This window comes from Protopterus annectens, chromosome 14.part0 (genome assembly GCF_019279795.1).
Source record: "Protopterus annectens isolate FY-2018-M chromosome 14.part0, PAN1.0, whole genome shotgun sequence".
Taxonomy (NCBI): Eukaryota; Metazoa; Chordata; order Ceratodontiformes; family Protopteridae; genus Protopterus; species Protopterus annectens.
The window spans coordinates 1,021,868,454-1,021,885,760 of NC_056748.1; the positions used below are offsets into that span (position 1 = coordinate 1,021,868,454).

At 42.3% G+C, this 17,307-nt stretch overlaps 1 protein-coding gene across 1 annotated transcript in view; it reads right to left on the minus strand.

Annotated features, from left to right (window-relative positions):
* HPS1 (HPS1 biogenesis of lysosomal organelles complex 3 subunit 1) overlaps window positions 1-17,307 on the minus strand; it is a 946,304-nt gene that overhangs the window by 448,035 nt on the left and 480,962 nt on the right. Inside the window, exons 10-11 of the mRNA XM_044056829.1 lie at window positions 8,634-8,641; window positions 298-341 (exon numbers count right to left, since the gene is read on the minus strand). Of these exons, the coding sequence (XP_043912764.1) occupies window positions 298-341; window positions 8,634-8,641 (52 nt within the window). The remainder of the gene's footprint in view (window positions 1-297; window positions 342-8,633; window positions 8,642-17,307) is intronic.

Consider the following 17,307-nt stretch of genomic DNA (forward strand, 5'->3'; position numbering starts at 1 on the left):
ATGGGTCGGAGCCGAAACAAATTTCTGAAAGACTGGTGACTGGAAAAGTCTTTGGAGTACCCTGTCTATGTCCGAATCTGACATCCCTGATGACCTGGAAGAGACCGAACGGGTCTGAGTAGGCCTCTCCAACGGCTCCAAGGGACTAGGGGACCGGCCCCGAATCGACCCGACAATTATCGGCGCCGACGAGTGTCCAAACCACTTCATCGGTGCCGAGGGCTTCGGCGCCGAGGAGGAAGTGTCTGAGCGACAACCTTCATCGGCTCCAAGATCAGTGGAGCCGATGAAGATGACCCGCCTCGAGGCCCCAGCCCGGCTCGAACCCAGAGGAGTCGAGGCTGGAGGCATCGAGGCAGACCGTTTCGCCTCGCCCCAAGTCCGTGGAGCCGGAAGGAGAAGCCTGCCTATGTCTTTTGGCGGTCGGTTCCGACGGCTGGTCGGAGCTGACGCCTTTTCTTCTTTGCAGGAGAAGGAGAGGAAGCTAAAGCCTCTTCAAATGAGGGTTTAATAAGGCCTTTTAAAATAGGTTTATTTTTCCTCTCTTGGAGGACCCTCGAGGAAAACGCGTGGCACACGCTACAGGACTCCTGCAAATGTTTGGCGCCCAAACAGTACACACAGAGAGAATGGTCATCTGTTATTGACATCTTGAAACTGCACTTAGTGCACTTCTTAAAACCTGAAGGCCTAGGAGCCTGTGACATTATGGCAACCAATTTAGTGAATAACTAGCAAAAGACAAAACACACTAACTATCACAGAAAAATTATTTTCTTTTTAAATCAAGGACTGTCACAAATAGAAAAGTATGACTAAAAGGATCCAAGAACCCCTAAAAATAAATGTGACTTGAAAGACAACGGACTGACAGGGGAAGGCCCTTCAACTCAAATGGGACCTCTAGTCAGACAATACACAATCACCACACAAATATTTTACCACAAAAATATTCACTCATACACAAAAACGAGATAGCTGTTAAAACAGCTTTTGTTGAATTTAGGAAATCCTGACAGGAAAGTAAGTGAAAACACTACTTAGCTCAGCTAAGCTCGAGACCACGCCTTGCTTGTTAGCTGCAAACCAGATCTGGGGACTGGTAGTGGTGCATCCTGGGATATAGTAAGCTCAGCCAATAAGAGACTTCTGCTCTTTGGCATAAGCCAGTCGGAGCCGAGGATCGGCTCCGAACCCATCAGTCAGAATGTAGGCGAGATAGGATCACATAACATCCATAGGTAAAACTGCCCTACAGTTTGTAGCATGCTACAGACCACCTTCTCAAACTCATGAAACCCACACAGCCTTCCTGAAGACACTGGAGAGTATGAATGTCTCTCCAAACACCATCATATTGGGTGACTTCAACTACCCAAACATAGACTGGGAACATTACTCAAGCCCCAACACCCTAGCCCAAAGGTTCCTGGAGTTCATAAACTCAAATGCTATGGAACAACTAGTCACCATTCCCACAAGAGGAGAAAATATACTAGACCTGATCATCACAAACATGGGGACAAAATGCTCCACACCAGAAGTATATCCCTCATTGGTGAGATCAGACCATAAATTAATCTCATTGGAGATCCACATCCCGCCCCCCCCCCCCGCCAAAAAGACCACAGTGAAGAACTTCTCAAAAGCAAACTTCACACTTCTTAAGACTGGAGTGGTATCCTTCAAGGCCCCAGAGCCAGTGGAAACCACAACCCACGCTGCTGAAACCCTTACAAATGCCTTCTACGAGCACCTCCAGGAATGTATGGATCAAGCAATCCCTAATAAAATCAAGACCCTTTCCACCAAAGGCAGGCGCCCGGTCTGGTGGACCCCAGCCATAAACAAACTCTACAACAAGAGGAGAAAGCTACTACATGACAGAGCAAAATCCCTAAAAGGGAAGGCATCTCTGATCAATACTAGCAAAAAACTATGATCACTCATAAAATCATCCAAGGCCAACTTTGAGAGAAAAATCGCTAATGACACAAAAGACAATCATAAGGCCTTCTTTAGCTATGTTAGAAACCTGGGTGGAAACTGCCAGATATGCTCAGAATTAGTCCAAAATGATAAAAAAATCACTGAACCCACAGACATTGCCAACATACTGGCAGACAGGTTCAGTGCAAATTTCTCCCCTCCCTCCCCCCCAAAAGGAGAAATATCTATCCCATCAGAGTCTAGCCTCCCAAACATCTCAGATGCCCAGGTGAGAGCTGCTCTCTCTAAAGCAAAAAACACAGCATCAATGGGACCGGACGGTGTCCGCGGCTGTGTGCTACACAAACTCATTGAGGAACTAAACCCACACATAAGGCTGCTGTTTAATCTTAGCCTTACTACAAAATACGTACCCAAAGAATGGCGTACGGCAACTGTGGTCCCACTCCACAAAGGCGGTGCTTCTACGGACCCTGGAAATTACCGCCCCATAAGCTTGACGAGCCTTGTCTGCAAAGCTATGGAGAGGATCATAATGGAACTCATAAATAAAGACATTGGGGACCTACAGACACTGGATCCTACCCAATTTGGCTTTGTCAAGGGCAGATCCTGCCTCTTGAACTTGGTCAACTTTTTCTAAACAGTCACTAAGGCCATTGATGAGGGTAAGGCAGTTCACACAGCCTACCTTGACCTAGCAAAAGCGTTCGACACAATACCCCACTCGGGCATCATAGAAAAGCTCACCAGCTTAGATGTAAACCCATATGTCACAAGATGGGTTGCAAACTGGCTCAAGGACAGAACACACAGGGTTAGAGTTGCTGGTGCCATGTCAGACTCTAAGCCGGTCACGAGCGGTGTCCCACAGGGCTCAGCCCTGGGCCCCTCTTGTTCGCATTTATTTTTCTGAAGTGCAGGCAAACATAGGGGGATTGTGTCTGACAAAATTTGCAGATGACTGCAAACTGGGCACCATAATTGACACTCCATCAGACACAGACATCCTCCAGAGAGGTCTCATAGAAATGGATAACTGGTGCCAGAGCCATGGCCTTAAGCTAAATGCCAAAAATGTATAGTCATACCCTTTGGGAAAAACAAGGTAACCCCTAATTACCACATAGGTGGTAATCCATTAAACACGAAGAAGTTATCAGGGACCTGGGGACCAAGTTGACAGTAACCTCTTTGACACTCACATTGCCAAAGTGGTTAGGAAGACCTTCTACATTGCCCACCTGATCATGAAGGGATTCACATCCAGATCAGGAGAGGTCATTGTACCCCTGTACTCTTCACTTATCAGACCAATGATTGAGTACAACGCCCCATTTGGAATGTACCTTACCCGACACCTGCAGCAGTTGGAAAGACCCCAAAAGTTCCTCACCAAAGGGATAAAGGGGCTCAAACATATGTCATACGATGCCCGACTGAAGAAACTCCAGCTCTATTCAGTCGCATACCGTCTGCTCAGAGGTGATCTGTGCCTGACATACAAGTCCATGTCCAACCCGGAATTAATGGACATGCTCCACCTCAAAAAATCCAAATCTACCAGAGCCACGAGCAAGAGACTTAAACCTCAACACGGATATAAATAGGACATGCTGGAGGGACAGATTCATCACCCAGAGACTCCCTACACTATGGAACAGAATCCCAGTCCATGTGAGGCAGAGCCCCTCACTGACTCTGTTCAAGAGAAATCTTGACGAGTGGATGGGAGATCGTAGGTTTACCCCGGGAATCATCTCTGTGTCACTGCTGGACATAGGCACAGCAAACTAATGGGTATAGTATTCTCATCCTAAGGGGTGGTGAAAGCCACACACACTCTGGCTAGGCTTATAAATGCCCTAGGGCAGATAGCCTAGTATGAACCTATGAACAAAAATACAGCACAATAAGCCTTGGTATTGCCAGGCAGAATCAAGCCCTCCTCTTAAAACACATGAAATGCAGTCAGACAGCCTTCTCAAAATAGTCACTTTCCAAACCATGTTTCTCAATCTGACTGAAGAGAAGGACACAAAAAGTTGGTCAGCCTTTCTAACAGACTTAGTTCAGTGCAAGTAAAATTTGAGCTGTTGCACATCCAGAAAGTGTAGCATGTCTGCTCCTTTACTGGAAAAGTGAGGAAAAAACAGAGAGATTAGAGATTAATGGTTTCTGATGTCATCTTGGGAAGAAAGGAGGGGGTTGGTTCTAAGTAATGCCCTGTCCTTATGGAAGATCAAATACAAAGGTTTACAAGAAATAGCATTAAGTTCTGATATCCTTCAAATGGAAATAACCAGCAACAGAAAGAGCATCTTCCAACAAATATATTTTAATTCGACCATAGCCATAGAGTGAAAGGAAGGTCTCGTCAATGAACCAAACCTAAGGAACTCCTCTATTTGTCTTCACAAGATCGGTTTTGTTCCAAAAACATTTGAGCATTTTCATCCCACAGCAACAAAGGGACTTTATCAAAACTGTTAAAAACACTGCCAATCTCACTTTAAAAAAAGTAAAACTCAATCATGTGATCAGCAATAACCAATCAAAGTCAGCAAGTAAAATCAGCATGCATAAAAATATAAAGTGATAAAACACTTAAATTATATTGCCTATAGCACTGTATATAGACACACCTATTTCCAGTTAATCTTCCACAGATTTAAGTTTCAAAACTGGCAATAAGGAAACATAGTCAATGATTCCTGGAAACGTTGTGGTATTAAGTCTGAGTTACTACAACAGTTCTTGTTGAAGTCTACCTTCCAGAGATATAATTTTGCTAATAAAAACTTAGTAGTTTAGGCAAATAAAAGAATGCATAAATAGTGCACTGTTAACATTTCCCTTCTTAATATCTGCAACGTGCTCATAAATCCTTTCCTTAAGGGAAAACTCTGTTTCCGAACATAACATGTGCTGCAGGAAAGACATACTTCTACACATACTGCTGCTTTAGTGCTGCAGTTGCATCTACCAGGGCACGAGATTGTCCTCTGACAGCCTTGAACTGAAACATTTGTTGTGTCATAAATGTACCTACATTATCTGCACATCTCACAATAGGACGTTTTTCCAATTGAGAGTGATATCTGATGAACCCATGATTATGATCTTAATATTACGTACCCTTCTAAAAATAACCTTTGGTTCAATACCCAAGATTTACATGAGGCTCAAGGGCATAGCTTTTTCTCAGTTGGAGTTTATAATTATACAAATGCGTCCTACATCCACTGAAAAAGTTATAATGAGAGAGTCAGAGGTCCTAGCATAAACACTGCAGCGTTTCATTATACTGAACCCAAGTCGTTCAAGCATGGGTTTGTAAACCAGACTTCTACCACTAATAACTGCAGCTGTCATCTCATCAATGAGCTGAATTTTGTACCATCTGTTAAAGAGCACATTTTTAAGAACAGGCATTTCTTTTAAAAACAAACCATCTGAAGAAATAATCCAGTAGAGTCTTATTGGTCCTTCCCTTCTTGTTATTCTTCCTTAAAAGCAGAATGATGGACTTAACTGTGACCATTGGGAATGCTCGCCATTTTAAATACTGGTTTAGGTGACTAGGTGTTCCGGAGGTCCCCATTCTTCTTTGATACCAAAAAAAATCTTAAATATATTTTGGATCTTTGCTGGTCAGTTAGGACATCCTGGATGACTCATTTCTCTTGCAGCTTTTTAACTTCTTGTGTTGTGGTTCTTCCCTTGCATGGGTGGGACACCGTGAAGTCCTTTTTGTATTGGGAGATGAAAAAAAGGTGGATCACATAGCCTTTGCCTTTGATTCTTTGCACCCACAAATCTTGGATGATGGCTGCCCAAGCTAACAGATGCAGAGACAAGCACCCTCTGACTGCCTCCAGATTGCAGCAGTCAGGCAATCCTTCATGAGCGATGCAAAGGCCTGTTGGAGAACTGACACTGAAAACCTTGATTTTGCGGTCCACTTCTGCCACATGGGTGACATCTAATGTGATTATTCCCCCTCTGACTCAGAAGGGCTATTGCAAGATGCGTCAGGATTGATCTCAATGTAAAGGCTCTTGTTGTTGAAGGTGGTGGTGTCACTTCCATAGTAGTGTTAGTAGCCCCAAGATTTGTGCAACCACAATTTCTTGCACCTGTTTTGGTTCTTGGAAAAGGTCTTGTCATCTTGTTAACTTCAACAGCATCTCTTAACCTTAGGTCCAAACAGAGTGGGCATGTCATATGGAGTATTAATGAGTGGACATGTCATATGGAGTATTAATGAAAAAGAAGTCATGTCTTACCATAATGTTCCATCTGTGTTGTAGATCTTCATTCATACATCACTGATGGACTTTGGTTCTGTCCTCGGAACCGACATGGCTGTTCGCACCAACTAAAAACTCTCAGCCAAGTCCTACCCACAATGCCCCTCTCAATCTCTTCAGATCGAGTCTGCCCGCCCTTATACTAAAAAGAGGTTAATAATAGAAGGAGGCTCTGTCTGAGCAGATACCCTAAGTAATAAGGTAATCCAAAAGTCCACCAGGAGTCCAGTCAGGGGGAAGGAGGGTGGGAAGTAATGAATGAATGAAGATCTACAACACAGATGGAACGTTATGGTAAGACATAACTTCTTTATTTAGTGTTGTAAATCTTCATTCATTCCTTACTGATAGGACCGAGTCCTCAGCTTCGTCTAGTCCTGGGTGGCCCTAAGGAAGGATATTCCTGAGCACCATAGAACCAACAAATGCTCTTCCCCTGGAAGCCAAATCCAATTTGTAATGAATGATTTAGGTATGTTGACTTGCCCAATTGGCTGCTGCACAGATATCATTCACAGAGGCTCTGGAGTGAAAGGCCACTGAGGTTGCTATCGATCTAGTTGAGTGAGCCTTTATTTTGGAAGGCAAGGTAATATTGTTCTGTTGGTAGATGAAAGTAATGGCGTTTCTAGGCCAAGAAGATAAGGTCATTTTGGAAATAGACTTACCCATCCTGGGTCCTGCAAAAGCTACAAACAGTTGATCCGTTTTCCTAAGAGATTTTGTTCTGTCCAAGTAAAAAATTAAGTTGCCTATGAACATCAATGGTATGTAGAAGGTACTCCCCTTTACTTGAATGATGGGGAAAGAAAATGGGTAGGTCAACAGATTGGTTAATGGAAAAAAACAGAAATTACCTTGGGCAAAAAGGAGGGATTAGTACGGAGAGAAACTTTACCCTTGTGAAAAATCAATACGGTCTCTGACACTCAAGGCCTGCAACTCAAACTCTTCAAGCTGAGGTAAGGGCTACTAGGAGTACGGTTTTCCAGGACAAATTTTTTATATTGCATGAATTAGAAGGCTTAAAAGGTGGACTTTTTAATGACTGAAGCATCAATGTCAAGTCCCAAGGCTCTGTAATACTCCTTTCATGAAGGTTTTGCACAGTCTGTGTGACATAACTGATGAATTGTCGATTCCATTGTGAAAATGTGCAATAGCTGCTAAATGTACTGTAACAGTCCATGCTGAAGCTCCAGCTTGTAACAGGGTAGTGACATATTCTAGGATCTTCTCAATCGGTATAGAGAAGGGATCCATGTTTTGTTCTTTGGCCCATATAGAGAACCTAGTCCACTTAATGAAATACATTTTTCTGGTGGATGATTTGCGAGAAGCCAGGAGGATCTCACAAACAGGGGATGAAACATCAGGTAGCCTGGCAATCATCGGAAGTGGAGAAACCAAGCTGTGAGCTTGAGGCTGTGGAGATTGGGGTGAATCAATCCATGAGGGTGAGTCAGCAGACCTTGAGATTGATCCAGGATCCATGGACTGTGGATCAGGTGAGGCCATAAGAATGGGAACCAGACTTCACAGGGCCAATAAGGGGCAATGAAGATCACTTTGCTTCTCAACCTTTGAGCTTTCTGTAGAAATTTTGGGATGGGGGGAAATGGGTGAAAGGCGTACAGTAAACCTGGGGGCCAATCGTGCATCAGAGCATCCCTTGGTGACTCCCCCTGAGGGGAAATCAGGTCAAAATAGCTTCTGCATTTGTTGTTTTGGGGTGAAGCAAGGCCTGCCCCAGTGACGGAAGATTTCAGCCGCTATAATCAGATCGAGGGACCACTTATGGGGCATCAATATGTTCCTACTCAGATTGTCTACAATGAGATTGGAGCTCCCGGGAATGTGCATCGCTATGAGAAAGCGGTTGGAGGCCATCACCCAATGCCATATACTCATGGCTTCCCGACATAGGGGATAAGACCTGGTTCTGCCTTGTTTATTGATGTACCACCCGACTGACATGTTGTCCAACTGAGCTGCAATGGTTTGGAAGGAAGGGATGTGTGGAACGCTTGCAACACTAAGAGAACTGCCCTCAATTCCATGACATTTATGTGCAAATTGGCCTCTATGTGGGACCAAGTGCCTTAGACCATCCTCCCTGGAAATGCCCACCCCCCACCCTAACAGGGAAGCGTCCGTGGTCACCGTGGCCTTAGCCTTGGGGAGACAGAAGGGTCAACACCAAAAATTTCTTTCTGGCTTCATCCACCATAGCATTTCATTCTTACAAAGGTTTGTAAGGCATATCATGTGATTGAGTGGCTGGGTTAAGACAAACCATTGTGATGAAAGGGGCCACGGTAAAGGTATTAGGGTAATGGTTACTGCCATACAACCTAATACTTGTAGTACAAGGCGTGCTGGTACAAATGTCTGTGGAAGGAGAACTTGAATCTGATTTCTTATTTTTGAAAGCCTGTGAGGAGGAAGGGAAGCTTGACAGGACATTGTGTCGAAGATCACTCCAATGAATTCCAGTGTACTTGTTGGAGACATGTTTGATTTTTCCATATTGATCGTGACACCTAGGCGAAGAGCAAGGCCTTGAGTGTAAGAGACTGAGAATGAGAAGGTTCCTGGTCATAGCGGTGAGGAGCCAATAGTCTAGATATGGAAACACCTGGAATCCTTGCAGTCGGAGGTGAGCTACTACGACTGCCACACATTTGGTAAACACTTTGGGGGCTGACAAGAGACCAAAGGGCAGTACCCTGAACTGGTAGAGATTGGCTCCCAGCCAGAAGCCAAGAAATCTCCGGGAGCGTTTGTCCATCTTTATGTGGTAGTACCCATCCTGAAATTCTATAGAGCACATCCAGTTGTCCTTCCCCAGAAAGAGGAGAATGGACTGCACCGTGATCATGTGGAATTTTTGAGGTTTTATGAATTTGTTAAGTATGCTGAGATCCAGTATTGGTCTCCAGTCCCCTGTCTTTTTTGGTACTAAAAAGAACCTTGAGTAAAACCCACATCCTATTTGGTGTGGTGCGACTGGTTGGATGACTCTTTCTTAGCAGCTTTTCGATTTCCAAGGCTGCAGCATCCCTCTGACCGGGTGGAAAGTCGGGGATTCGTTTGACAGGTCTGGGAGTGAGATCGAATGGGATAAGACAGCCTCTGGATATTATTCTCTGCACCCATGAATCCATCGTTAAGAGCTGCCAGGCTTGTTGGTGCAGAGAGAATCATCCCCCGACTGCTTCCAGAGGAAAGTAATCAGGATGCTGCTCAGGGGAACTGGAAGGGTTGGCCAGAGAATGAATCCCTGGCGCCCTGGTTGCGTGGACCCCCTCTGCCCCGGGAGGAACGCTCGTCACAAGTATCACGAAAAAATCCCTGGGACTTCTTGAACCACAATTTTCCTCCCCTACGATTACTGGAGTAGGATCTCTGGGGGTTGGAAAAACGTATGCCCATGGCAGACAAGGTCTTTCTATCTTTCTCACTACGTGATAGTGTGTGTCTCTTACTTTTGGACCAAAAACGGAAGATTCATCAACAGGCTCATTGACAAAGGAAGATTTGAAAGGGTCCGCGAACTCACAAATGCATCCAAGCATGCTGTCTCATGACGATGCCCGATGTGGCTGCTTGAGCTGCCTCGGTGGTGTGAGAAATCAAGCGCATTGACCAGTTCGAGAGGGATTCTATGGCAGCTAACTGTGAGGCAACAGTATCATGCACCTCCTCAGGCAGTACTCCCGCCAAAGCGGCAGACATTTCTGAAATTAAGTCTCTTTGGAGGTGAGCAAAGCGTGCCATTTAATTTGGCGACCGAATGGGAAAGGTCACTGAAGCAAAGGTCCGCTTCCCCAGTCTGTCCAAAGCCCAAGACTCCCTGTTTGGGGGACAAACAGTGGAACTATCCTATGCCAGTTCCCTCTTAGTGGCTGCCACCATGACCACAGAATCTACTACTAGCTGTTTGGACCAGTTGGGTTGGTCTTCGGGCAAGGAAAAATTTTATTGGGCCACCAGGGAACAGGCTCTGTGTTCTCTGGAGCCTTCCAGGCACGCTGCACAATAAGCCGAATGAGCTCATCTGCAAATGGGTCACCCAGGAAGTAAAATGGTCGAGCACAGAAAGCCTGCAAGAATACAGATTCCTCCAAAGAAGGGTTGGAGGATTTCCAATCTCCCCTCTGCTTGAGGATCTCGAGAATGTCTCAAAATGAGATGTCTTCTGGGGGAGAGCATGGGGACCCTTCCCCCTCATCATAATCGGTGTCTTCAGTGATGGATTCCTCAGAGGAATCGAGATGCTTCCTCTTGCAAAGTTTCTTCCAGGGTGGCTCCCCAGTGGGATCTTCTGAGGAGGATTCTGGAGAAAGGGTTCCCTTCAAGGGAAGGTCTTGTGACTCCCGTGCCCAAAATCACACAGTAGGGGTTTGAGACAGCTGCATGCTAGAGGGGGGTTCTGGTTCCGATACCAATGGTGCCAACTGTGATCCTGAAGAAGCAAGAACCCTCTCCGTCACTTGAAAAGCAGGCCCGCCAGAAGAGGGATGGGAGCCCAAAACTGAGAAGGAAAAGCTCGGAACCAGGGTCACACCCCGACAAGCCCACCTCCAGGCGAGGAGCTCCGAGAGGACTGGTAGCTGCTAGAGCCGGGACTGTAGATGGCGCCATAGAAAAAAATTGGCGCCAAGCTAGGTGTCACGGTACCAACAGCCAAATATCTGCTCCGAGGGTGTGCCAGTTCTGAAGGAACCATGGCACCAAGAGTATCAGAGCCAACAGGGAAGCCTCCGCTGACTGAGCTGAGAGACTGCACCGGGATGGACATCGGTACCGTAATCTCCGAAACCTGGGAGGAGGTCGGAGGAGGATAAACAGGTTAATATGCCAGGAAAGCTTCCATTCCAAGGGCAAGGGAAGACCTAGTCGGGGTCGGTAATCCTCTAGCTGGCAAAAGCTGGTCCACAACCCTCACTACATCTTGTTCCAAGAGACTCCAGGTGGATCTGATGGACGCTGCCGATGAAGACTCCGGTCTTTCAATAAATGGGCTGAATTTCTGCCCCAAAAAAGGGTTATAAGATGGGAAGTACCTTGTTCTAGCAAGGTGCTCAATCTGTTGAACCACAGGTGTCAACATAGTTGGAGCCAAGTAAGTCATTGGTACCATGGCTGGGGATAACACTGATGCTGGTACAGGAGTAGGAAAAGACTGAGATGCTGGTGGTGAAACGGTCTGCTCCGACGGCGTGAAAGAAGTCTGGTGTTGACTCGGTTCTGAAGAGGACGGAGATGTCGGCACAGAGTGACTCCCTTTTTTCTTTATGTTTTCCTATGTCCTTTTGACTAGGAGGTGGTGAGAGCTCTGTCCCAGAGACAGCCTACGAGAAGGGTGTTTTCAACATACCCTTCAAAATGAGTTTGTTCTTGCGTTCAGCTAACGTACAGTTGCTGAAACCAAAGCAAATATCACAAGACATGTTATGGTCAACACCCAAACAATAAACACACTGGGCATGACCGTCTGAGCTGGGCATCTTATGCACCACACTTATCACACTGCTTAAACCCTAGTTTTACTTTATCAGACATTGTGAAAACTACACAAACACTATAGTCATAAACTACAATTATAACTAACCAAAAACAACAGCAAGGTTATAGTAGAAGTTTTTTTTTTTTTTTTTTAAAACAGATAGAAAGAAGGAGTACCAACAATGGTACTAAGAAATACCACAAAGTGGTAGGGAAAGGGTCTACCAAAGGTAGGGGAGAGGGACAGTACCAACGATGATACAAAAACAACTACTAAAGGTAGAGGGTAGGTTTTAGTAAGAAAGTATATAAATTTAAAGAGTAAGAGATAAGCTTAAGGAAAGCTGACAAGGGGAAGGTAATTATATTAGATAAACCACAAAAAACACTACACTTAGCTTGAGAGAAAGGCTTGGCACGCCTGATGAGGAACGCGGCAAATGAGATCTGGAGAGATTGAGAGGGGCATTGTGGGTAGGTCTTAGCTGAGAGTTTTTGATTGGTGCGAGCTTGGTAACAGCTGTCTCAGTTCTGAGGACCAAACCAAAGTCCTATCAATAGGAATGAATGAAGATTTACAACATCAGATGGCTACTTTAAAGTATTCCATGAAGTAGCTGAGATGTATCAGGGCATGTGGGTGCCCAGCTATGCTGCAGCCTGCAGCTCTCAAAGTGCCATTAGCCACATTAGAAATAAGGTGCATGGACACATTCGACAAGAACTGGAGGGAACCCAGCTGCGTATCCACCTTTTTCCTGCCTTCCACAGACAAAGTCCCACTAGAAGCATGTTACAAGGCCCAAGTAGTTCAGTGTCCTCAGAAAGTAGCTGAAGCATACACCCACTTTCCAAATCTGTCTAATGCTCTGAACTCCTTATTAGGGAGATGGACAGTACAAATTTACTCAGCCAGCTATTTCTTTATGGCATTGGGTCTATATTAGATCACCGAATGCTTAAAAAAGCGAACGGTGATTAATTGACACTATGTAAGCGAAAGCTTACAATTTCGTACTGTCAGAACAGCATTTTTTTTCCTAGGGAAAAAAATCACTGTTCCAACAACAACAACAACAAAAAAAAAAAACTTTAAACATTACATTAAGTGGGAGCCTTCACCCCCCACACCACCCCCCACTTAAATATACCAACTCCGAGACCGCACTACAGTACCGAAAACTGCAAAGTAATGAAGCGGCCAAGCAAATTCTTTCCCAGGGAAAGAATTTGCTTAAAAGCTGCTTCGATATTTTGCCATTTCAGGCTTTTGAGTTAGACCAAGATGCATTTGAAAGAATGCATCTTCAGTCTTCTAACAGGGAACCTATGGAATCCACAGTGGGACCCTTGCTCCAGAAGGGCCTATCGTTTACAGAAACTAATATCTTATTGTGCTTACAAGGTATTGGTTCAATCACAACTGGTTCCTTCCAAGCCCACCTCTAAACCAGCTTTACCAGTTTGTTGTTGGAAAGGACCTCCTAAGAAGTAGACAGGTTATTCCTGAAAACCTTGAGGAATACAGATTTCTCCTGGAAGGAAGTGACTGTGGCCATTCCCTCCTTGTGTCTCAACTCCAGTATAATACCAAAAGAGACATCTTCAGCAAGGGATCTCTGTGACCCCTCCCTCCCTTACCAAATCAGTATCTTTGGTGAGTGATCCCTGAAGGCTGTCCAGGTGTCTCTTTTTGCATGCATACTTATGGTGTTCTTCCTTTAGTGAGGAAAACTCAGAAGCAGATGAGGACAGCCACCAGACTTGGAGGGGCTGGCTGATATAAAAGGAAGAGAGGACACAGGATGTGAAGAACACAGCAGACTGTGCGAGGACCCTTTTGAAGGTCACTTTGGGCGCAGTTAAATGATTGGCTCACCTGTATCATTTAATTCAATTTATTTTACTTATTGATTTATTCTCTGCTGACCAGGTTAGTCCCACTAGGCTACTAGCCTCTTTACAGGGGAGACCTGAGGTGGTATTTGTATTATTATGGGAAATTGGCGGATAAAGCAAATATCGAGACTGGAGAATGTATGCAGGATTCTGAGGAAAAGTTTCAAAGAAACCTGTTTGATGGTGATAAGTCAGCAAATGATAGATGTTTAATTATAACCCTGCAATCAGGAGGCAAATGATAGATGTTTAATTATAATCCTGCAGTCAGGAGGGTTGTGAGATGATTTAGTTAAGAAATGGTGGAGCAGAGTGAGCCATAAAATGAAGATGATGTTTCCTGGGAGGACATTGTGAAGAAAATACAAAAGGAGGATGCAAAGACAATCCTGAAGGATAGTCGTGAGATGGAAAACAAAATAAATGCAGAGAAAATAAAAGAAAGCAAAAGTGGACAGACTAAAATAATGCCGAAGTAAATGAAAAACAGAAGTGATATGGATTCAAAGTAAGGAAGACAAAGAAATGAACAGCTATGAAGTGTAAGACAATTTAATAAATCCTTTAGGTGTAAAAAGCACATGAGGTAAGTGCATTTATTGTTATTAACAAATAGACATTTTGTGACATTCTATTTAAGACTTTTTTTTCCCAATGGAAAATCTTCTTGAAAATATGAAAAAGAAAGACTAACACGTAGAATCTTTATGTGATAAAAACATTCAACATGGAAACAAAAAGGAAATATCATGTACAGTTTCAAACACAGATACAAAGAGAAACACTGAAAGGACATTTGAAAGCTTTATGTAAAGAAGTAGTGGACAATGTAAAAGCTCATAACAAAATGGGTTTATGAGAAAAAAATATATAACACGCATGATAAATGTGGATGGGGAATAATAGGGGTGTTGCAAAACACTGGGGACAGCCCAAAACTTTTTTTGTGGAAAAGGACATTTAATACATAACTATGGCAAAAGAAAATGTTATATTTGTGGTGAAATGGGACATGATGCAAAAAATGTGAACAGAAATGTTATAAATGTAACAAAATTGGATATTTATGGATGGACTGCAAAAATGAAAATAGGAGTAAAGAAAAAAGAAATTTTAGAAGTCACAGAAACAGAAAGAAATTAGATGAGACAATAATAGAGAGGACATACAAAAAGGTTCTGAAATAAGTGATGAAAGACATTAATTAGGAGGTAGTAAAAGGAAAAAAGTTCTAAAGGTAAAAGGGTAAATGACAGAAAAAGAACATTTAAAGGGAGAAGTACAAAAGAAAAGCTAAAGGAAATGGATGAAAAAGAAAACATATAGCTAATGACTGGGACTCATTGCAATGGTTAAGGGTATCTGACTCAAAGACAAGGTAAAGGGTTTGATTCTCACCTTTGGGAAGGAAATTGGCTAGGTTTAGAATAGCCTGTTAAGAAAGCCAGCCTACTAATTAGCTATGAACTTATGAAACCATTAATTAAAGGGAAAATGAAACATGTAGAGTGCTTTCTGTAAATGTGAAAATATAAAGAATACAGTAGGAAGAATAGCAATTTTGGAGTGGTGTGCTACATGTAATTACATTACAAGATACAAGATTTTTAACAAATGAAAGATTACAAACAGCAAAACTATGGGAAGAAAAAAAGGAACTTGGGGAAATAAAAGATGTTCTGGAACAGCTGGGTTCTGCAGAAATACAGTAAAGATATTAGATGCAACTTAAGCAAAAATGAGATTAATCACTGTAGATTTAAAATGGAAAGTATACAGAATTACAACATTATATGTTTATACTAATTGTAAAGAAAGGGAAAGTTTATTTCATCAGATTTTAGACTGTGTAGTGATAAATATAAATATTATAACAACAGCAGACTTTAATTGTGGTTTGCGAGGCAAACATAAAAAGAAAGGAAATGATAAAAGAAAAATGTTAGAAGTTATAAGATGTGGTAATTTCCAACTTTGGGACAAATATGCATGGGCTTACAAAAGGGCTATTTATAGAACTGATAAAGGTTTAATTATAGGAGAAGTCATTGAAAGAGGATTTTCTTATCTTGTAATATGGCTAGAGATACAGGAAAATGAGAAATATATAAAAATAGCCAAAGGACAAATGAGAAAGCATGGAACAAAGAAGGAAGGAAGGAGATTATTAATACATTTATGGAAAGGGCATATTACTATGAGAATATTTTTAAGAAAATTTGTCTGAACGGTGGAGGATATTTAAGGAAAAATCTAAAAAAAATTTTTTTTTTTACAGTGGGAACATGATGCGAGAAAAGTAGAGAAAGAAAAATATAAAAGAACATATAACGATGCATTGGAAGATTTAGAACAAAATGGTAGCACTTTGACGAAGAAAGAATTATATGAAAGAAGTTAAGAAAAAATACAAGAACTGTTATATAAGCAAAGATATTTTTACAAGGAAAAGGAAAAGTATTGAGTTAAGATGGCAGTGTAGTAACAGAAATAAAAAATGTAAAAGAAGAAACAGAAAGAACTTAGTGTAGTAAAATATGCACAAGAAATGTTTAAAGAAAAAACAAGGTAGTGAAAAAAACATGGAAAGTAAAAAGTTAACAGAAAACAAGAATAAAGAATTGGAAAAGGAGATTTCTTTAAATTACCTAGATAAAGTATTATGGCAAGTAAATACAGATTCAGCTGCAGGACCATATGGGATAGGGTCTATATTACATAAACAAACGCTTAAATGTTCGAATCTCTAAAGGTCGACCTTTAGAGATCGAACATTTAAATGTTTGAAAATGTTTAAAAATTAAAAAAAAAAAAAGTGAAAAAAAAAATACCTAAAGGGTGTAAGCTGGGTGGCAAGCACCCCTGCACCATTACTTAAATATACCAACTCCAAGATCATGCTACAGTGTAGGGAATGGCAAATTTCTCGTTTCCGCACTGTAGTGCACTGAAGTTCGATCTCGGAGTTGGCATATTTAAGTAGCGGGGGGTGTAGGGGGCTTGCCCCCCTGCTAAAACCCTTCCCTTATACTTTATTTTATTTTATTACATATTTGAACATTTAACTGTTCGATCTCTATTAGAGTTTCGAACATTTAAGCGTTTGTATATGTAATATAGACCCTATGGGATAGGGTAGGAAATGTATAAAAATTTAACAGACTGGAGGAAATATTAAAGATTTTGAATGTATGGTTAAATGAAGGCTTTATGTATAAAGAACTATGCTGTGGCATACTAAATGCATTTGGAAGATAGAAGAGAATTAGAAAACTGGAGACCAACAGTATTGAATAATAACGATGATGAGATCTTTGTGAAAATAATACAAAAAAGATTTGGAACTAAAATGGAAAATATTATGGAAGGTAGGATATATAGTATAAACAGAAGGGTTGTCAAGAATTATTAATGATAATTAGAGATATTGAGGATGATATTATGAACAGAAAAGGAAAAGCGAAAACTATGATAGGAGGCCTTAATAAGGTATTTGACATAACTGGATATGAAATCTTATGGGTAATAAGGAAAGAATATAGTGCAAGTGAGAAAGTTAGGAAATTATGTATGTTAGCAAAATAGAAGTTATGTACTCACCATAACCTTCCATGCTGGTAGTCCATCTCACCTT